The sequence below is a fragment of the Rhizophagus irregularis genome, chromosome 4, assembly GCF_026210795.1.
Source record: "Rhizophagus irregularis chromosome 4, complete sequence".
In the NCBI taxonomy this organism is placed as follows: domain Eukaryota; kingdom Fungi; phylum Glomeromycota; class Glomeromycetes; order Glomerales; family Glomeraceae; genus Rhizophagus; species Rhizophagus irregularis.
Genome location: NC_089432.1, coordinates 4,180,368 through 4,202,257, shown reverse-complemented (window position 1 = coordinate 4,202,257; position 21,890 = coordinate 4,180,368). Strand labels below are relative to the sequence as shown.

At 27.5% G+C, this 21,890-nt stretch overlaps 5 protein-coding genes across 5 annotated transcripts; 1 reads left to right on the top strand and 4 right to left on the bottom strand.

Moving 5' to 3' along the window:
* Window positions 1-477: 477 nt before the first annotated feature.
* Window positions 478-756, top strand: OCT59_024233 (uncharacterized protein; the record flags this gene model as incomplete). The annotated part of the gene is made up of 1 exon (XM_025325309.2): window positions 478-756. One exon carries the CDS (start codon window positions 478-480, stop codon window positions 754-756), a length of 279 nt encoding a protein of 92 aa, XP_025181817.2.
* A 1,298-nt stretch (window positions 757-2,054) lies between these two features.
* On the bottom strand, window positions 2,055-2,858 carry OCT59_024232 (uncharacterized protein; the record flags this gene model as incomplete). Its single annotated transcript, XM_066135287.1, has 1 exon — window positions 2,055-2,858. One exon carries the CDS (start codon window positions 2,856-2,858, stop codon window positions 2,055-2,057), a length of 804 nt encoding a protein of 267 aa, XP_065991324.1.
* Window positions 2,859-5,678: 2,820 nt separating this feature from the next.
* On the bottom strand, window positions 5,679-7,601 carry OCT59_024231 (uncharacterized protein; the record flags this gene model as incomplete). Its single annotated transcript, XM_066135286.1, has 5 exons — window positions 5,679-6,499; window positions 6,575-6,902; window positions 6,983-7,146; window positions 7,214-7,286; window positions 7,356-7,601. The coding sequence occupies 5 exons, from the start codon at window positions 7,599-7,601 to the stop codon at window positions 5,679-5,681; spliced, it is 1,632 nt and encodes a 543-aa protein (XP_065991323.1).
* A 3,565-nt stretch (window positions 7,602-11,166) lies between these two features.
* On the bottom strand, window positions 11,167-12,258 carry OCT59_024230 (uncharacterized protein; the record flags this gene model as incomplete). Its single annotated transcript, XM_025331822.2, has 4 exons — window positions 11,167-11,329; window positions 11,422-11,788; window positions 11,988-12,082; window positions 12,164-12,258. 4 exons carry the CDS (start codon window positions 12,256-12,258, stop codon window positions 11,167-11,169), a joined length of 720 nt encoding a protein of 239 aa, XP_025181814.2.
* Window positions 12,259-13,502: 1,244 nt separating this feature from the next.
* Window positions 13,503-15,734, bottom strand: OCT59_024229 (uncharacterized protein; the record flags this gene model as incomplete). Its single annotated transcript, XM_025331821.2, has 5 exons — window positions 13,503-14,593; window positions 14,668-15,025; window positions 15,099-15,271; window positions 15,358-15,430; window positions 15,507-15,734. 5 exons carry the CDS (start codon window positions 15,732-15,734, stop codon window positions 13,503-13,505), a joined length of 1,923 nt encoding a protein of 640 aa, XP_025181813.1.
* Window positions 15,735-21,890: the final 6,156 nt, after the last annotated feature.

Below are 21,890 nucleotides of genomic sequence, written 5' to 3'. Positions count from 1 at the left end.
CTTGCGGTGGAATATTCTACTCCATCGACGCCTTCAACTAGAATATATGTGGAGCTCGAAAAAATCGCGGCCAGTAGAAACCAAAACCGACAGTAAAGTACACCAATAACCGAAGAGGTAATAATGGACATGATTAATAAATGGCGTGTAAGGAACGAACCGGACCTGGATTCGATGATCGAAGATACAGAAGTTAAAAGGCTGAAATCTCAGACAATAAACCTTTGAAACGGGACAATGCCGCGCCGGAAGAAGTCGTCGAGGTCATAAAGAAGTATCGCGCGGACGAAAAAATCAAGTACGATCGATACAAAAAGACCGACGGTATTCTGAAGGAGCAGAAGTTAAGAAAATTAGGGAAAGTTAAAGGAACTGACTGAGATTTTACAACAACTTCTAACAAAATCGAGTGGGAGCGGAGGCGTTAACTACACTGGGAAAGGAACATGGACTTGCGAATATGGAATAGATAAAAAAATGGGGTTGAAAACGAACAATTTCATGATGCTAGGTCGTAAAATCATCAGTTTAGCGGAACAAAGTGAAATTTTGCAACAATACACAACGCTAAACAAGGATTTCACAAAACGACTAAGGGACGAAAATCGATTTACAGACGAAGAGGGGATAGGAGAAAAAAGGCCAAAGGATGCGGAGAATCCCTTGACTCCGTCAGAAAGCTCGAGGCAAAAACTATTGAAATTGATTGATGAGGCTAGAGCAGGGAAGGCTCAGAAGAAAAGCGATGAAGAATGAGGGATGACAGAGATCTGAGAGAATATTGCTCTCAATCTAAGTCACGTGATTTCACGTAAAAAATTGTTACCGATAACAAATTACAAAAATTACAAAGGGAGACAAAAATTTGGAAATAAAATTTTGGACATATTGGAATGGGTTCTTGGGATTCTAGATTGGACGACTCCTCCAGACCAACCGTACTTATTATAGTCGATTTGCTTTAGCTTCGTTGTTCAAAATAGGAGTTTGGATTTGATTTAGTTTCTCGGGAATACATACTAATGCTTTTGTTTTGTAGGTAAAATAGGGTTATGTGTAATGGATGTTGGAAAGCGGCGGGATATAGATCCTGGGCATGAGATAAAATTTTTTTTTTATTATCCGGTAATATAACACATTCCAGTCAATTATTAGGTTTTGTTTATGTTAGGTCTGTTAGCTAGTTAGAATAAGTCTGATTTCATTGTGGGGTTATAGTTGTATTTATAGCATTTTTCGTACATTTTCTCTTATCAGTGTTTTATTTATTTATTTTATTTTATTTATTTTTTTTTATTACTAAAAGAGTTTTCTCTTATCAGTATTGTTGAGGGATTAATTTTGCACGCTTAGGTATATATATTCACACTCTTTTGGTTTGCTATAGGGTCATGTGATTAATCACTGCCTCTGGGTATTTCAATATTAATATATGTACCATCGGTAATATTTAATAAAGAAATTCAATGCAAATTTTTTTTTTAAAAAAAAGGATGATGACCTTGATTTTGATGAAATAAAAGACAAGAGGTTAAATGATAAAGAAGAATTCAAGATACGAAGTAGTATGGATTACATATTTTCTTTTTATTTAATCCCTCCGGCATGATAATCTTTAAGAATAATATAGCTTCTTTATAATTGTTTTGCTTTGTACACTATTTTCGCTAAAATTTAATCTAACTCCCTTTAAAAATCACCTATATAAATGATAAATTTAGGAAAAAAATATCAACCAGTAAATGGGTAATTATTTATATGAATATTAACTAATTAGCTAATATGTGAAAATTCTTATTCGAACTCCAATGTCTGAAATTTTATTTACGCATTTTTGCAGGATTTTCAATATCCAGGTGTCAATTATGCGTACTACTCATATAGAAAGTCACTGCGTAAAGCTCATAGTAAAAAAATTTTTCGCCGCCTGACCCTAATATATATATTTCTGCGCCCTATTTAAGTTAGAGTGAAATTAATCTTTTTAATTGCATTTGCTTTAATAAATCAATCTAATCGAGATTCTAAGATAAAATTTTTAGAATTTATGTTATCTATTTTGATAATAAATTTAAACCTTTTTCAGCCTCTAGGCATCCATTTTCTGCAGCTTTTTTGTACCAATAAATAGCATTCTCAATATTTTTTTCGGCTCCTTCTCCTCGTTCGTATAAAGATGCTAGGCTATATTGTGCATCAACATTTCCTCCCTTTGCAGCCATCTTAAAGTAATTAAATGCCTTTTCTTTATCAATATCAATCTGAGTTCCATAATTGTAAATATACCCAACTTTATATTGAGCATCTATATATTCTTGATCAGCTGATTTCATATAGAATTCAAATGCACGTCTTTCATTTTTATCAACACCTTTATCTAATTCATAAAATTCACCTAGTTTATATAATGCAAGTTTATTATCATTTTCGGCGGCTTTATGATACCAATAATTAACCTTGTCTAAATCATTTACTATTTCTTCATCACTTTCAATGAGGTTAATTCGGATATTAGTGCCAGCTGCCTCATTATATAATTCAAATCCTTTTTCTTTATTAATTTCAGTTCCAATACCATTTATATAACAATATCCAAGTTGAAATTTTGCACTAATGTCTCCATTTTCGGCCGATTTCTCATAAAATTCAAATGCTTTAATTTCATCTTTATTTACACCAATCCCTAATTCATAACATTCTCCTAAATTATACTGTGCAACTTCATCACCATTTTCTGCTGCTTTTTGGTACCAGTAAAAGGATTTTTTAAAATCTTTTTCAGTTCCAATTCCTTCTTCAAAATAACATCCAAGTTTATATTGAGCATCTACATTATCTTTTTCTGCTAAATCTTTCATTAATTTAAATGCTTTTGATTTATTGATTTCAGTGCCAATTCCTTCTTCATAATAACATCCAAGTTTATATTGAGCATCTACATTATCTTTTTCAGCTAAATCTTTCATTAATTTAAATGCTTTTGATTTATTGATTTCAGTGCCAATTCCTTCTTCATAATAACATCCAAGTTCAAATTGAGCATCTACATAATCTTTTTCTGCTAAATCTTTCATTAATTTAAATGCTTTTGATTTATTGATTTCAGTGCCAATTCCTTCTTCATAATAACATCCAAGTTCAAATTGAGCATCTACATAATCTTTTTCTGCTAAATCTTTCATTAATTTAAATGCTTTTGATTTATTGATTTCAGTTCCAATTCCTTTTTCATAATAATATCCAAGTATATATTGAGCATTTACATAATCTTTTTCTGCTAAATCTTTCATTAATTTAAATGCTTTTGATTTATTGATTTCAGTTCCAATTACTTCACTGTAGTAATAAGCAAGTTGAAATTGAGCATCTACATCGTCTTTTTCTGCTAAATCTTTTATTAACTCAAATGCTTTTTTATCACCTTTATTAACTCCCTTTCCATATTGATATAATATATCTGAATCAAATTGTGCAATAGTAACTCCTTTTTTAGCAGCTACATTATATAATTCAAATGCTCTTGATTTATTAATTTCAGTTCCAATTCCTTCATTGTAGTAATAAGCAAGTTGAAATTGAGCATCTACATTATCTTTTTCTGCTAAATCTTTCATTAATTCAAATGCTTTTGATTTATTGATTTCAGTTCCAATTCCTTTACGGTAGTAATAAGCAAGTTTGTATTGAGCATCTACATAATCTTTTTCTGCTAAATCTTTCATTAATTCAAATGCTTTTTTATCATCTTTGATAACTCCCTCTCCATATTGATATAATATAGCTAAATCAAATTGTGCAATAGTAACTCCTTTTTTAGCAGCTATATTATATAATTCAAATGCCTTTGATTTATTAATTTCAGTTCCAATTCCTTCACTGTAGTAATAAGCAAGTTTGTATTGAGCATCTACATTATCTTTTTCTGCTAAATCTTTCATTAATTTAAATGCTTTTGATTTATTGATTTCAGTTCCAATTCCTTTTTCATAATAATATCCAAGTATATATTGAGCATTTACATAATCTTTTTCTGCTAAATCTTTCATTAATTCAAATGCTTTTGATTTATTGATTTCAATTCCAATTCCTTCACTGTAGTAATAAGCAAGTTTGTATTGAGCATCTACATAATCTTTTTCTGCTAAATCTTTCATTAATTTAAATGCTTTTGATTTATTGATTTCAGTTCCAATTCCTTTATTATAGTAGTAAGCAAGCTTATAATTTGCATCTAAATCTCCTTTTTCTGCTAATTTTTTAATTATTTCAAATGCCTTTTCTTCATTTTTATCAACTCCTTCTCCTAATTCATACAAAAAACTCAAATTAAATTGCGCTTTATTGCATCCTTTTTCAGCTAACTTTTTATATAATTCAAATGCTTTTGATTTATTGATTTCAATTCCAATTCCTTCTTCATAATAATATCCAAGTATATATTGAGCATTTACATAATCTTTTTCTGCTAAATCTTTCATTAATTCAAATGCTTTTGATTTATTGATTTCAATTCCAATTCCTTCACTGTAGTAATAAGCAAGTTTGTATTGAGCATCTATATAATCTTTTTCTGCTAAATCTTTCATTAATTTAAATGCTTTTGATTTATTGATTTCAGTTCCAATTCCTTTATTATAGTAGTAAGCAAGCTTATAATTTGCATCTAAATCTCCTTTTTCTGCTAATTTTTTAATTATTTCAAATGCCTTTTCTTCATTTTTATCAACTCCTCCTAATTCATAGAAAAAACTCAAATTAAATTGTGCTTTATTGCATCCTTTTTTAGCTAACTTTTTATATAATTCAAATGCTTTTGATTTATTAATTTCAGTTCCAATTCCTTTATCATAATAACATCCAAGTTGATATTGAGCATCTATATAATCTTTTTCTGCTATATCTTTCATTAATTTAAATGCTTTTGATTTATTGATTTCAGTTCCAATTCCTTTATTATAGTAGTAAGCAAGCTTATAATTTGCATCTAAATCTCCTTTTTCTGCTAATTTTTTAATTATTTCAAATGCCTTTTCTTCATTTTTATCAACTCCTTCTCCTAATTCATACAAAAAACTCAAATTATATTGTGCTTCACTATTTCCTTTTTCTGCTGCTACTTTGTATAATTCAAATGCTTTTACTTTATTAATATCAATTCCAATTCCTTCATCATAACAATAACCAAGTTGAAATTTTGCATTTATATTTCCTTGTTCAGCTAAAAGTTTATGGAATTCAAAAGCATTTCTCCCATCTCTTCTTACACATTTATTTTTTTTATAATGATTAATCAAATCAAATGGTAACCCTTCATTTTCATTTTCTGCCACTATTTGACCTTTGCTAAAAATATTATTTTGATTATTTTTTGTAAATTTAGTTATAAAGTACTTGAAACCTTTAAAACTTGGTTTTTTTTTGAAATTTAATTTCTTTAATATTACTTATTTTTAACTTTTGTCTTTTATTATAGTACTTTAAAAGATTATCTTTTGCAATAATATTTCCATTTTTTGTTGCTTTTTCATACCAACATTTAGCTTGTATTTTATCTATTCTCGTTCCAATCCCATTATAATAACAATTTCCCAGTTGATATTGAGCATCTGAAATTTCTTGTTTAGCCAAAATTTCATAATATTTAAATGCTTTAATTTCATCTTTTTCGACTCCTTTTCCTAACCTAAAACAATTTGCAAGATAAAGTTTTGCACTTTTTTTCCGCTTTTAGCTGCTTTTTTATACCAATGTACTGATTTTATAATATCTTTTGCAGTTCCAATGCCAAATTCATAACAATTTCCTAAATAGAATTGTCCAATAATACTGTCATTCTCTGCAGATTTTTGATACCAATTAAATGTCAAGTTTTTATTACTCTCAATTCCAAATCCATCATAATAACATTTTCCAAGATAGACTTGTGCAGTCAAATAATTGTCTTCAGATGCTTTTAAGAATAATTTGAATGCTTTTGTACTATTTTCCTCTGTACCAATATTATAATAATAAAGTAGTCCAAGTAAATAAATATATTGTGGATTTACTTGTTTAGTTAGCCATTTAACGAGATTATCTGAACTTTGATTCAATTCTAAAATTTGCTGATTGATAAATCGTTGAAAATCTTGAAAATTAATACTTTCCTTATCATGTTTCCTATTTATAACCTTAATTAACTTTTGAACAATTATATTATTAGTTTTATCAAATGTTGACCCGTATGAAATTTTTGACATATTTGTTTGAATTGATGTACTTGATAAATTATTTTCACAACTTATATTTAATCCAGTATATGATATCAATTCATTATTTAAATCCACGGTTTTGATTGATTTAGAAGTCGTTTCACATTTTTCCAGTTGATTATTTTCTTTTCCTTTATTAACATTAACAGTATTAGTTATACCTTCTTGTTTGGGAAATATTATTTCATAAAGGATAGAAACGACATTCTGTATATTTGGACGTTCATCCGGATCATCTTTCCAACATTCTAGTTAAAAAAATTACATTACTAAACTTTCGATCAATGAATTAATAAAATTAAAATATTAAGAATATTAATTACCTGTATACAAATTACTATATTCTATAGGAGTATTATCAATAGTTTTTTCTCGTTTTCCATTTACTATGGACAAGGACAAACTTACGTCATAATCATAATCAGAAAATGGTTGACGGCCACTTGAAATTTGCCACATCAAAACTCCGATGCTGTATACATCAGATTTCTTGTTTAATTTGTAACCTTGTTCATATAACTTTTTTGGATCAATAAAAGGTATTACGCCAAGTATTTTTGATGTATTGCTTGATGCTTCAGAAATTTTTTTTGATAAACCGAAGTCTGTTAACTTTATCTTTTGCTGATGTACTAGTATATTATCTCCGTGCTATAATAATAAATGGAGTTTATTAAAACGAATATAATAAATTAATCTATTATCAAATTACAAAATTAATTCATTATTACCAGATCACGATGAATTATATTACAATCATGTAAACATTCTACCGCATTGGCTAGTTGAAATGCCAACTGATATTTATCAATCCAATTAAGTTCATTACAATGCTTATTTAAATAAGTTTTTAGTGTACCATTGTCGGCATATTCCAAGACTAACGAATATTTTTCTGGATAAAAAAGAGAGTATTTTAAACCAAATTATTAATGTAACACATGCTAGAACTTGAAATTTACCAGTTTCCACTTTCGTGATGCCGTAAAACCGTATAATATTTTCATGATAATCAACTCTTTTTTGTAATTTTATCTGGAAAAGAAAACAATATTTTAATTTTAATATTTGAAATTTATAATAAAGTTAATTGAGATTAATTACCTCATTAACGAGTTCTTTTAACATTATATTGTCATAATATTTAAAAGTTTTTAAAGCAAAAAAATTTCCAGCATTTTTCCAATTAGCACGAACGACATTTCCATGTGAACCATTTCCTATAGATTCTAAATTTTTAAATTCAGAATATTCATAATAATTGAGATATTCATTTGCAATTGATTTTTCTAACCACTTATTATAATAATTTGGTTCTTTGGGGTCAGTCTCTTTCGTTTCTTTTGACATTCTCAATAAATTGTTTATCAATTTTAACGATAATTGAAACCTTATAGTACTTCCTTATCTGTTTAATTAAATATGAGAGCAAAGGAGTAATGTTTTACTTTAAAAAAAAACTTTTTATACGATAAAATGGGTATAACGATATCAAAAAAAGGTTTCCCAGTTAGAAAAATTCGGCGAAAAGTCTATAAAAGACCAAAACAAATAGGAGAAACGGGACTAGATAGATGAGACGAAACAAAAAAAAAGCCAGAAGAACAAAAGCAAGTTTTGAAAACAAATATGACCAAGAAATAAGGAAATATAAAAGAGAAATTGAAGCGTTATGGAATTCAGCAAATAAAGTCTGATTTTGAAACAAGAAATACTAATCAAAGTAACAAAATCTATAAAAAATAATAATATCTTCAGATGCATCGCGGACATCACGCGCTTTCAAACAAAAATGGAAAAAATGTAGATCGCAATGTACCAATGAGGAATAGTTCTCATGGAAGTCTAGACGATTCGATTCATTGTGCAAGAGGTCGATCAGAAACAAAGAAAAGAATTCACGTAGGGATCATGTGTTACAGTATACCAAGCATAGAAGGGCAAGACGACCTACACTTCCTCTCAGTACTAGAGGAGTTCAACCCAAAATAAAGAAACGCCACGATTGTAGCAGCTTACCCGATTTTTATGAGCGCGCCGCTTGGTACAGATATCTCACATGGCGATCACTGCGGCGATCATCGAAGGTGTTACAGTACTTCTTCCAAGACGATACTTTCTTTGATATTTCAGAATAAGACGGCAAATTACTTTCACAACCGGATTTGTTCCTTCAAAAGAACTCCACATTCCGATAATTATACATCAACGATTGATTACAAGTGACAGTACTGTTAGTTCACAAGCGGAAACTATTACGTTTCCGCTCACACCTCAGCACACGGACAATTATTTCCGTACCAAAATAAAAACAATATCGGACCTATCATAACTGTAGAACCCTACTTGACAGTATGTGCATATAGCATCCTAACCTTATTTCATTTCCCTTTTTTTATTTTTTTAGAATGAAAGAACAATACGTTGGATTCGAGCGATTATTAATCATTGTTACGTAGTTTTTATTTCACACGCCCCTGATGAAAGCTGTAATGTTTAATGTAGTGCATTATAGCTAGTCCGACTTGACTTTTTTACAGTTTTAATTTTGTACTACTCCGAATCAAATTATTTAATCGTTACTGATAATATATTTTTCTGAAATGAAAATAAAAATAAAATAAAGAATGCAAACGCGTTATCTGCTGTACCATAAACTTTTATAAATGGACCAATGATTTCCTAGAGCTTCTTAAGAACGGTGTTGATAATTTTTTCTTTACAAGTACACAGTGAAATTCGATATAACGGAACCCAATAAACCGGAACTGACCTTATACCGGAACTTTTTTCCGGAACAAAATCACATATATTAAAATAAATTTGATATAATGAAATTTATTAGTAAAATCTCGATAATGGCTATAACGGAACAAATAACAAATCAGTTATAATAAAAATGATTCGATTTACCGGAACACGTGACGATCCATGATTTTAAACCAATAAAATTAGCAGCGTGATAACCTTTTAGAAATTTTAGTGGAATACGCAAGCTTTGAAGACTCAGATAAAGATTCTTCAATATTTTCAACATTCCTAGTCTATATATTCAGAAAAATTCCATCACTTTATAAGGATGTAATATAAATAGAATTTCCTAAATAAGTTGTTTATTTGAAAATATTAATATATGTGAACCCCTAAAAATAAATACACGAAATCGAAATCTTTTTTTACACTTTAATCACGAACTTTTTTATTGAAAATATGTCTAATAGTGAAGTAAGAAAAAGCAAAAACAGGGTAGAATAAATGATTTTTTTAAGTTTTAGTTAATTTCAGTGTATAAAATTTATCAATATTAAATGTTTTCAATGTTTGTCGCATATGTCGCACAAATAAAAACTTGATATAACGGAATTTCATGGGTATCAGGACATTTTGCCGAAAGCCATTTCGCCGAAAAATAATCTCTGGCCTGAGTTATTTATAATTCTGCATAATGTTGGCCCTATTTTTCGGCGAAACGTCCTTTCGGCGAAATGGCTTTCGGCAAAATGTACCGTAACCAATTTCATGTGATTTATATATAAAATCCGGTATATCGAAATTTTTTGATACAGTCTAACCTCGATATACCGATATTCGATATACCGATATACTATTAAAAACTTGATATACCGATAAAATTTTATTTTCCCACTATATGTGAGGACATATAAATATCGGTATAACTTTGATATAACGATATTTTCTAAAAATTTCATATATGTCCCGACATATCGTTATATAAAGGTTTGACTGTATATCGGAAGTCTCGATAGTCGATATACCGGATATTTTTACTGGAACGGATGGTTCCGTTATATCGAATTTCACTGTGTATGTGGTACGGCTGGTCCCTTGTTGACAAGAAAGTGAAATCCTGCTTGTCGTCATCGCATTATTCCTAAAATCTATTTATTTATTTATTTTTGATATTAAACCAGATGAATTTGTTAGTATTTTTTTTAAAAAAAATTGATATTTAATATTATATTTTTAACAAAAATTGCTCATTTTTTATTTACGTTTTCATTTCTTCGATTATACAGTACCTGCATGGAATTTTGTGACCAGTATAAGTTAGCTTAAATAATTTAACATCCTGCTTGTCTTCGGTCACTTTAAGAATTTGCGACCATTAATCTTTACGAATAATTTACCCATCAAACAAAATCCTTTTTTTATCTTAAATATCCAAGTCGCCCATTTCCTTTACAAAAAATCTAATTTCAATTCTTTGTTATATTGTGAATCATTTTTTTCCGTTGCTATATTTTGGCAAATATAACAAGTATGTGTTCAAAAATATTTTGTAAAAGAAATTAATCTGTCGTACAAACACCGTTGTATGATCCGATTAATGTGGATTTCGTCTGATTTGCAACGTAGGATAAATAATCATAATTATCGCTTGTTTAATTTTAATTCCACGCACCAGAATTACATAATGTCGCCTGATGTGTTGTTACCTTTTTTTTGTATTAGTACCTTGAAAATAATAATTTAGAGAATGAAATGGTATATAGAGGAATGTAAAGTACAAAGAAATATTCCATAGAGTAAGTTTTTTTACGTAAATTATTCATTAGTTTGTATAACTTGTAATTTTTTTTTTTTCACTAATAAATGATTTTAACTGAAGTTCAAATTGAAAGTATTTTCGGCTATTTGGTTAATTTGACAATTCAAAATCAAATTGAATGATATGGAAGCCTTAAATAAAAGTCTAAATAATTATTGTTCTATTTTTGATTTTAATGAACATTAGCAAATTTATATATATATATTTTTATTATAGCAGGAAAAAATACAAATGGTCACGCAAGTTAAAGAAATATAAGATTACGTGCAAATTGTGCAAATAATAATAGAAACACAAAATTTTCAAAATCAGATAGATACAGTATGTCATACATATTAAATTACTCTAACAATCAGGAGAATATCTTGGAGATTCATCACCATGTGCTTGATCTTGTTTAGGTAAATTTTGTGAGAGGTAATCATTCTCTTGTTCATATTCTCCAATTGAAGCAGATTGATAGGTTGGAGAATCAGGAATTACTTGTCTCGGCTCTTGTCTCAAAGAACTGGGAAATGGTTCATATATAGAAGAAGCATCGTAAAATAATTGATTCAAAATTGATAAGATGGAGAACCAGAATTGGGAGACGATGCATACCTAAGAGAATGATCATCCGAATTAAGTCCATATACGGGATTAATTTGGCCAGAGTTTAGATAAGAATCATCGTTTTGGAAATATCTTGGTGAACTTTCACCTGAAACATATCTGGGAGAAGAATCATCATTTTGGGAATATCTTGGTGAACTTTCATCTGGAACATATCTGGGAGAACCATTATCAAGAAGGTTTCCTGATGTGATTCTATAAGTCCTGTTAGAAAGATTCTCATCAGAGGAACGAGAACTTTCAGGTTCATATCGTGGAGAATTAAAAGGTGAAAGTGATGTAGACGATTCATTATAGATGTTTCTAAAAATAGAAGGCCCTGAATATTCAATACTAATTCCTGTTGATACTTGTGCTATTTAACAGTAAAAAAAAATGAAATAATATTATATCATCGATTAGAACAAGAATTATTAACTAGGAAACGGGAAGATTTCATTGGGTAACGTTCACGTGGCGGACAGAGAAATTCACGTGATCGATTTTTTTTTTCATAGTGTCCATCGCTTCGGACCGGACAATAAGATATATGGTATAAATAAATTTTAACATACGAGCAAACGTTAAAATTTTTTGAATAAAATCAACGTGAGATATGAGCATACGACGACAACAATATCTTGTTATTCCAAGAGCTTCTAATGCATCACTTTTTTACATTTGATAAAAAGAAATAATATTAATTTAAAAATGATTTGTGTGAAAATCAAATCAATTTTAAAAAAAATACCTTTCAGAATATTCGCTTTCTAACATAGTTTGATAATGATTCCATTTATTAGCTAATACTTTTCCACAAGTAAAACAACGAATTGGAATAATCATCTTTATTATAAAAAGATTGAGATGATTTTTTTTTTAAAAAAAAAGGATGAGAATTTTTTGAAAGACAAACTAAATAGAATTACATAATCATTATTCTGATGCGAAACTTAATTTGTTACATAATGAATATTTACGTTTGTTTTACAATATATAATTTGTAATTGATGTTTGTCTAATTTCAGAAATATATACATCATTATATTTTTCTTAAACGTCCGTATTTCGTAAATTGCATAGATTAAAAAAAATTTGAAAATTTGATCGCAAATTTATTTATTTTACGAAATGAATGTTGCAAATTATTCCTTTATTTGTAATTAAATATTAAAATAAGACAACTATTATTTTCTTCCACCAAAAAGCGTTGACATAAATTAATTTTTTTATAATACATCCTTTAATACTCATGCTAAAGAATATTATGAAATATAAAAAAAAATTATTTGTATTATATTAAATATAACAAGTAACTATTTATCGTATGATAGAAAACAAGTTCTCCATTTTCCCTATTTTATTTATTTGTACCTTGTAACGCAAAGGTTATTATTTTTAAGTATAAAGTAAAAAATAAAGTAATAGTTATTTATTTTTATATACGTACACCGTGAAGTTCCCATACAGAGTTTCAAAACACTTGCAATAAATACCCTTTTTGGGTCATGATCTACCATACGGTTAAGGAAATACTTTGGGTGAAATTTAAATAATCATTAATCATTAATCATTATTGAATAGAGTAGCGCCCCACCCTCCCACCTGGTGAACTTGGGTTTTATTTATAGTTAATTAATTAATTAAAACAAAAAATAAAAAAATTTTAATGAAAAATTTTTTTTAACAAATGAATTTAAGACATGAGATGAAATGTTATTCAATTAAAATTCAGTAATCATTACATTTTTAGTTTATAATTGTTAGTAATAAGAATAGTTGCAATTAAAGTTAAAACTTTTAATTAAATAATTAATTTACTTGAGAAATTTATACTTTTAAGTTTTTTATATTTGGAAGACATTTTTATTTAAAATGAAAGATATTATGGTATACATAAAATATGTTTAAGGCTTTAAGCATAAAAGAAAATTATATCAACTGATGATCACATAAAATATATAATAAAATTATAAAATTATAACAATTTATTTATTTTATATTTTAAAGCAGTGTATTTACTATCTTGTAAATCTTGGAAAAAATAAACACTATAAATAAATATTCGATGTTTTAATTTAATAATTAAATTATAAATTATTGATTTTTTTCTGAAGCTTATCTAAATTATTCTTTGCCAACTCATATCCTTGTTTAGCGGATTTTTTATACCAATATATTGCTTTATCTATATCTTTTGCAATTCCATCTCCCATTTCATACATTACTGCAAGATTATTTTGTGCTACATTATGTCCTAAATTTGCAGCATTTTGATATAATTCAAATGCTTTTTGATTATCAATTTTAGTTCCAATACCATTATTATAACAATATCCTAACATCATTATTCCTCCTGAATATCCTCCTTCAGCTGATTGCTTAAACAATTTAAAAGATTTATTATAGTCTTTTTCAATACCAATCTCATTTCTATAACAATTACCAAGATTATATATTGCCATTAGGCTTCCATTATTTGCAGCTACTTCATACCAATAAAAAGCCTTTTTTAAATCCTTTTCAACACCTATTCCTTTTTCATAACAATAACCAATGCTTACTTGTCCAGGTGTAAAATTTTTATCAACTACTTTTTCATAATATTCAAAAGCTAATTTGTCATTTTTTATAGTTCCATTTCCATAAAAATAACATACACCAACAAAATACTCTGCTAATATATGATTTTTTTCTAATGCATTAATATATAAATTAAATGCTCTCTCATTGTTTTTACTTATTATAATTCCATAATAATTAAAATATCCAAGAATAAAAATAGAATTGGAACTATTTTGATTATCTAATAACCAACTACAAAATTCTTGTGAATTTATGTCATGATCATCAAAATATTCAATAATTTTCTGCTTATCTAATTTCCATTCAAGTCCTTTATTATTTAATTTATAAATTAAATCATAAATTTCATCAACTATAAAGTTAAAATCTTCGATTGGAAAATTTTTTTGTTTACTTAATATTACCATAGGATCAATTTCTTTTATGTTTATTTTATCAAAATTTTGAATAAGTTGAGTTAAATCTTCATTAAGTTCTTGTTCATTTGATATTTGATGATTTTCTACTATTACATCCGTTTTTGTAATTATGGAATTTAGCCAATCAACTACTTGATATATTGTTGGACGATTATCTGATTCCCCATCCCAACATTCTAAAAACAAACATAATTTTATAATTAATAATATTCAAATTATAAAAATTTTAAAATATAAAATTATTACTCACTGGTATAAATTTTAGCATATTCATCAGGTGTATCAGGAACAACAGTTTCTCTATGACCTTGTGAAATATCTAAAGCTAAACTAATGTCACATTGTTCACCTTCAACATAAAAAGGAGGCTGCCCACTGGATATCTCCCATAGTAATACGCCCAAACTATAAATGTCACTTTTTTCATTTAATGAGTACATTTGTATTGATTGGTTATTATTTTTTCGACTACTAAAACTTTTTGGATCGACGTAAGGAACCATTCCGAATAATTTAGATTGAAAATTGGATGATGCTTCAATTCTTTTGGATAATCCGAAATCTGCTAATTTGATTATGTTATTACGGACAAGTATATTACGGGAGTGCTATTAAAGAAATATTCAAATGAGTAATATAAATATATTATTATCAATGATCGAATAATGTTAAATAAATTACCAAGTCACGATGCACTATTCCTTCGTTATGTAAACATGATATGGCACAAGATAACTGGTAAGCCATGTTATATTTGTCGTCCCAAGTAAGTTTGTTAAAGTTTTTCTTCAAATAACTTCGAAGGCTACCACCGTCGGCATATTCCATTACTAACCAATAATCATTATGATTATCTAATAAATAAAAAAAATAATCATTAAAATGCATTTCTTTGAATTTGCGATTAACAAGAATATTATTTTTATAAAGGCAACTTTACCTGACTCAAGTTTTGTTATTCCATAGCAACGGATAATGTTATCATGAAAATCAATTTCTCGTTGAATTTTTAACTAAAATAAAATTCAAATATTTAAAAATAAGTTTATTAAATAAATATAATCATAAACGAAAAAAAATTATAATTACCTCACGAACGATTTCTTTCACGGTAATGTTATCAAGATTAAAAAAAGATTTTAACGCAAATTGTTTTTCTGAATTTCTCCAATTTGCACGATATACTTTTCCGAAACCTCCGGTACCAATATGTTGAATATTATCAAATTGCTGGTATTCATAAAATTTAAAATATTCTTTATTAACAGCTTCCTCAATCCAATTGACCCATTCATTTGTATACTCGGTATCTTGCATTTTGATATTATCAAACGTTATTGAACGTATTGAATAATGATAAGTTAACGATGAAGTTACAAAAAGTAAAGTTTTATTTTGTATGCCTATTTTATATTTTTTTTCCTCCGATGATAGTCGTACAGGCGTACAGCGTGATTTAGTATTACCTGCTACGGTGCTACCAAACAAAAAGGTCAATCCCGCCTTGGTACCGCAGTACGCAGCAATTTTCCTCATATAATGACCAGAACCCCAGTCATGGCAAAAAAAAGTTGCAGTCACGTGACTGCATTTTTTTCATCACAACCGTCACACCCTACCGCGTTTCCACTTTTTATATTTATCTGAGGGACTTAGTTTTTTTCGAGTAAGTAAAACTTATTCGTCACACCCTTATTCGTCACTGTTTATTTTCACATGTTAGTGCATAACTCCGTAATGCGGGCCAAATGTCACGTGACTGCAACTTTTTTGCCATGGCTAGGGTACTTTATAATGACTAAATGACGTCATCAAGAAATTTTGAAAAAAAAAATTACTATAAATTATAACAACAATATTGAATATATTAAAGGTATTAAACCACATAATTATTTTCAGAATACTACTAGAAGATATACAATTTCTTGATAAAAGTCAAATTTTTTATTTGTTATAATGTTAAATAAAATTGAATAAATGTTCTCTACCACAATCATTCCAACAACATAATTGAAATCTTTTAAAATGGGTTTTTATAATATGAAAATAAGAATATTCCAAGTTATCATAATAAATTTTACATTTTAGAATATTTTAAAATATAATTTGAATTTAATATAAATGTAATAAATGTTATCCCCTGATTGACACCATTTACACGTTTATGCAAATATAGTTATACCTACTGGGTAGCAAATTTTATATGTATTTATTTATCCGTTCCTAGGAGATTTTGCACTAAAATTAGCTACTATTTTATACTATTGATTATACTATTGATTATACTATTATTTATGCTACAATAACAAGTTATTTATTAAAATAACAAATTATAATAAAAATTATTCTTTTGTAATATTAATGGTAATATTAGCACATTTAATGAATTTAAGCTTAAAATTTTCAGCCAATTCTAAGTTTTTATCTTTACGTTTCAGAGGAATTGAAATATTTTGAATTTCAGAGAGTGTTTTTCCTGAAGATGAGTGAAATTCATTATTAGAGTCAACTTTATTTATATTTTCTTCATCACTGTCTTCGTGCACATACCTTGCAATATTGTCGCTAACCTTTTCTGTATCCTATTAATATAATAAATATTATGTAAATTAAAAAAGAAATTATAAATATATTAGAAAAAGAAAAATACCTTGTGTACGCCTGGAAGTGTTAGTTTCGCAACTTCTAATTTTTGAATTTCATTTTGTGAACAATACCTAAAAATACAGTGTGATTATAAATAAAAAATTATTATGAATTGGAAAAATAAGATACTTACGAATTTAACCCTGCTAAAGATTTATGCAATGTTACATTCATAATAGCCTGAAGATCCAACCCTTCATCATTTAATTTTTGGGCAGTACGTTTTCGTAAGGAATGATTTACGACTCTTCTATTTGTACAATCAATACTAGTAATGGTGCAAATTTCTTTTAGCATTCTGGATAGTTTATCTCGACCCATATGCTGTGAAGAATACCACTTTCCCAGTTTAATATCTAATAGTATAGATTAATAAGCAATTAAAAATTAATTACATTAATAACATATCTCAATAAAAATAATATTACCTTCAGGATCTTTATTAACATGAAGAAAAAATTTTTTTCAGCATTTTTTGGTCGTAAATTAAGATATTTTTTAATATCATAACATGCGCCACATTCTTTAGATTCATCTGGAGGAATAATATGTGTAGGTGTTTGATTAGAGGTTGGTCGATGATAATAGCCCCCCTGATGGGTTTTATCATGAATCATAATAATATCAAAGCCTCCATCATCACGTTCCTTAAAATGTTCAGCCATAAGATTATAATACGACCCTCCTCTTTGCGCTGTACAACATCCTACCCATAGAAAAACTCTTTTAAGTAATCCATCTGGCGTTTCATTTGACATGTTAGGATGCTCAAAGATCTTGACCATTTCATCATCTGTAAGAGCATCAGCACCATTATATTTACCATTGTTAATATCTTCAAGCTCAATAATTCTAGTATGTAATGTATCACGAACTGCCCCAAATTCAAAGTCTTCATGTATATATGTTAAATGGCTCTTTATCTTTAAACAATTCTTGGTAACATCTATTTATGGCACAAATTCCATTGTATAGAGAATTTGCTTTATAATCCTTTTTTTCTCTTGTTTTAATAATTACAATAAATTCGCATAACAACATTGCAATAACCTTCTTATCATAAAGAGTTAATAAATCAATATCTGGTTGTGTGTCATTCACAAATTCCTCAAATCTGGAGAACCATAATCTAGTATTTTTCTTGGTATTTTCAGGTTTTGCTTTAGTGACATATCTTTGTAGAGTTTTTAAAGAGGACGTTCATATGATTCTTTGGGAATAGATGGCTTTGAAATTTCGTGTATATTAGAAATATTTACATTCTGCAAATGAGTAAAATTTTCTTTTAATTTATCTGTAACGTCAATATTATTTTTTGAGTGTAATAGTTCTGAAGCTTTTTTAAAATTTTGACTCATTTTTTAAAATGGAAAAATAAAAATAGCGGGTGAAAGAAATTAGGATGCAACAATAAACTATATTTTATAATTACTGATTAACACGTGATATACTACAATAAAACAAATTTTTAATATTGTGTAAATGGCAGGGGATAAATCAATTATATCCTGGCTAATTGGAATAGTAAAATTTTACTTTAGAATCGGAACATGATCAGCCTATCGGCTGATCATTTATCCGATCCTAGTAAAATTTTACTTATTCCTAATTAGCCAGGATATAACTAATACTTATTTTTTGAAAAAATCTCTGAAGGTTTTCTTCCAATTTCTTACAATAACTGAAATTAAAAATTTTCAAGTTCTAAATTCGAAAATTTCCGTTACTCAAATATGACAAATAATTTTGGTTAACTTATCATTAAATGATTTTGTGGCGTGAATAATAAATTTTTAGAGTTAGAGCAAGATTTTATTTAATAAATCTTTGAAATTTTCCAAAGTTAACGATACTAACTATACTGACAAAACTTCGATTTTGAAATGTTATTTATAACTTTTTTTTTTTTTTTTAAACAGTAACGCGCTTTATTAATAATATATGATCTAAAAAAAGATCAAAAATTAACAAATATAAGCACCTAGAGCAATAGAGCAAAGAAAGTTCAAAGACTTTCTAAACCCTATAACTGAGTTTTAACTATATACTAATTTCTAATTTAAAATCTAACTATTACATTGTGTTTGATTAAAAATTATTTTTTGTTTTATACTACGTTACTATTCTAATAATTTTACGATGTTTTTGGATTTTTGCTATTTTTTATGTTTTGAGGCTTTACTGTTTTCTAAATCGTTCTAAACTAATTGTGAAGAAAATAATAATAAAAACCTAACTAAATAATAAAAGTTAAAAGCGTTCAAATAAAGCCAAAAATTTTTTAAAGAAAAAAATTAAAAGAAAACTAAACTACACTTTCGCGGAAAATACCAAGTAATTATGTACACAAAACTCTCATTGTTACAAAAGAAACCACTCGATCAAATTCCAGTATCGTCGTTTCTAATAAAATTTTTAAATTTTGTTAAAAAATTTTTGGGATAATTTGTTTATTCGTTATCAGAATTTTCCCTTTCTCCCTGCTTTCGTACTACACGCTTTTTGTTGTTATTAGTCTTTTCTTCATCATCGTCCGAAATATCTGTTACTTTCTGCTTTCCTTTCGTATGCGACGTGCTTGATTCTTTCTCCATTTCTTCTAGTCGTTCTTTAAAATTATATTTAGTGTATCTAATTCTTCATGTTCTTCTTGGGTCCTTGGAATCGTTGAAATTTTGCGTCAACAAATTGGTCCTTCTTTGTTTGTTGAGGGATTTTAAATCTGTTAATACCGAAACGTTTTTGTACGTCCCATTGTCTCCGATTAATTCATCTTGACTTTTCAACTTAAGACCTTTTCCTAAATCATCCTCCATATTAGACTTATATATTGAATTTAACAAATCATTTTCATTGTTAAAATATATCAAAATATATTTAATTTTGTTTATTTTGATTATTTTTGAAAAATGACCGCCAAATTTTGTATTGAAAGCTTTTGTAACTACGTAGTCTTTTTATCTAAATACACTTCGGGGATTTTTTTGTACGCTTGCCATTCATATCTTGTCTTTATTATTAAGAAAAGATTCCAAAAAATCATTTATACCTATCTATTCTACTATACTCATTTATTTTTACTAAAAAAAAAAATACAAAGAATTTTCTCTCTATTATGCTATACCAATTAATTTGTCATAAATCTCAGAAATTATTTTTTTACCAACTTATTGTATTAAAAAATTCATGAAATTTATCTAATTAACTTACATTTTTAAGATCTTGGGCACTATTAAATTGGAATTTAGTGTAAGGAACTAAAAAATATAATTAAATTTTAACTTAAACCAATACTTTTAAATCATTTATCAACTTGGTTTATTTTATTATGTATTTACATGTATATACCTTATTAAAAATTTTATAATAACGAGCGTGAAAATGTAAAAAAAAAATGATTGGTCGAATGCCTTATGAACGCTGATCATTTGATCGACATTCCAACACCGGAAAGAAATTTTCATTATTTTTGGCATTTCGACACTGGTCCTCTGATTGGTCGAAATGACTAAAATTTAAAAAAGAAAAACTCTTTGTTAAATAATACTTTAAAAATTCTAATCAATATAACTATTAACATAAGAGGATTCTTAGCTATTCTTTTATTTTTTTTTTATCGATATCAGCTTTAAACATAATTTCAATGATCTATGTGCTATATTTAAATTTTATTGGTTCTTTTTTATGCTATATCACTTTAATCAGAGTATATAGTAAACAATGTAAACATGTAGTGTATGGTCTTTAATCTCCAATATATTAAGTTAGTCAGAATTTTCATGTATGGATATAATAAACGTAGTGTAACATTTCTAGCTACAACCATACTAATAAAAGGATTTTTTCACAATTTGTTGCGTTTCATCCTAAAATAATGTTTTTTTTGTTAAAACTAGGTAACGGGATCCGTTGTAATGCCCGAAGCACTCGTTTAAAATCACGCGTCAGGCGCGTCACCGAAAATCTGATCACGTGATAATAATCAATAATACATTTTATTGGTTAATCACGCGTGCGGACAGACTTGCATTACAATGTGTCTAACCGAAGATGTCCGAAGCGTAGCTGAGGACAATTATTTGGGTAAAATAATTGAAAACAAGAAAAGCGACTTATTCATATTATGAGATATAATTCATATCATGGAATTGACAATTTATCATTATAAAGGTAATTTTTAAAATTTTATTAACCTTACAAAATGGTATATCATTTACCACAACTCGACTAGCTCTAAAATAAAGTTGCATTGATAGCCAAAAAAAAAAAATAATAATAAATAATAAAACTAAATTAATCTCTTTAAGACAGAGTAGGACATTGGTTATTGAATATCTTAAGTTAATCGTTATACATCATTCATTTTATTTTATTTTATTTTATTTTATTTTTTTAAAAAAAAAATCTTGATTTTAGAAGTATTTTTACAATTAAAATATGAATGAACATTAACTAAAAAGCATACCAATTCGTCATCAAACTTCATTTTTTTTTTAATTTCATATGAATTTAATTTCATATAAATTTTTCTTAAACCATAAATTTTTATCTCGCATATATGATTAACTTTATTTTTCTATTCATCACAAATCGTTAAACCCATATCTAAAATCTGTATGAACGGTATCTTACTCACGTATACGTAACCACAAGCTCGTAAGAAAGGCATAAAAAATTTCTTTAATAAAATAATTATCATTCTTTTAATATTGTCCGTCCATTGAACAATATAAAAAAAAGAGAGTTGCAAAACAGTTGAGTGTTAAGCAGTAAATAAATATATACATATTTCGCGTATTTTTATGACCACAATAAAAAATTATTGGT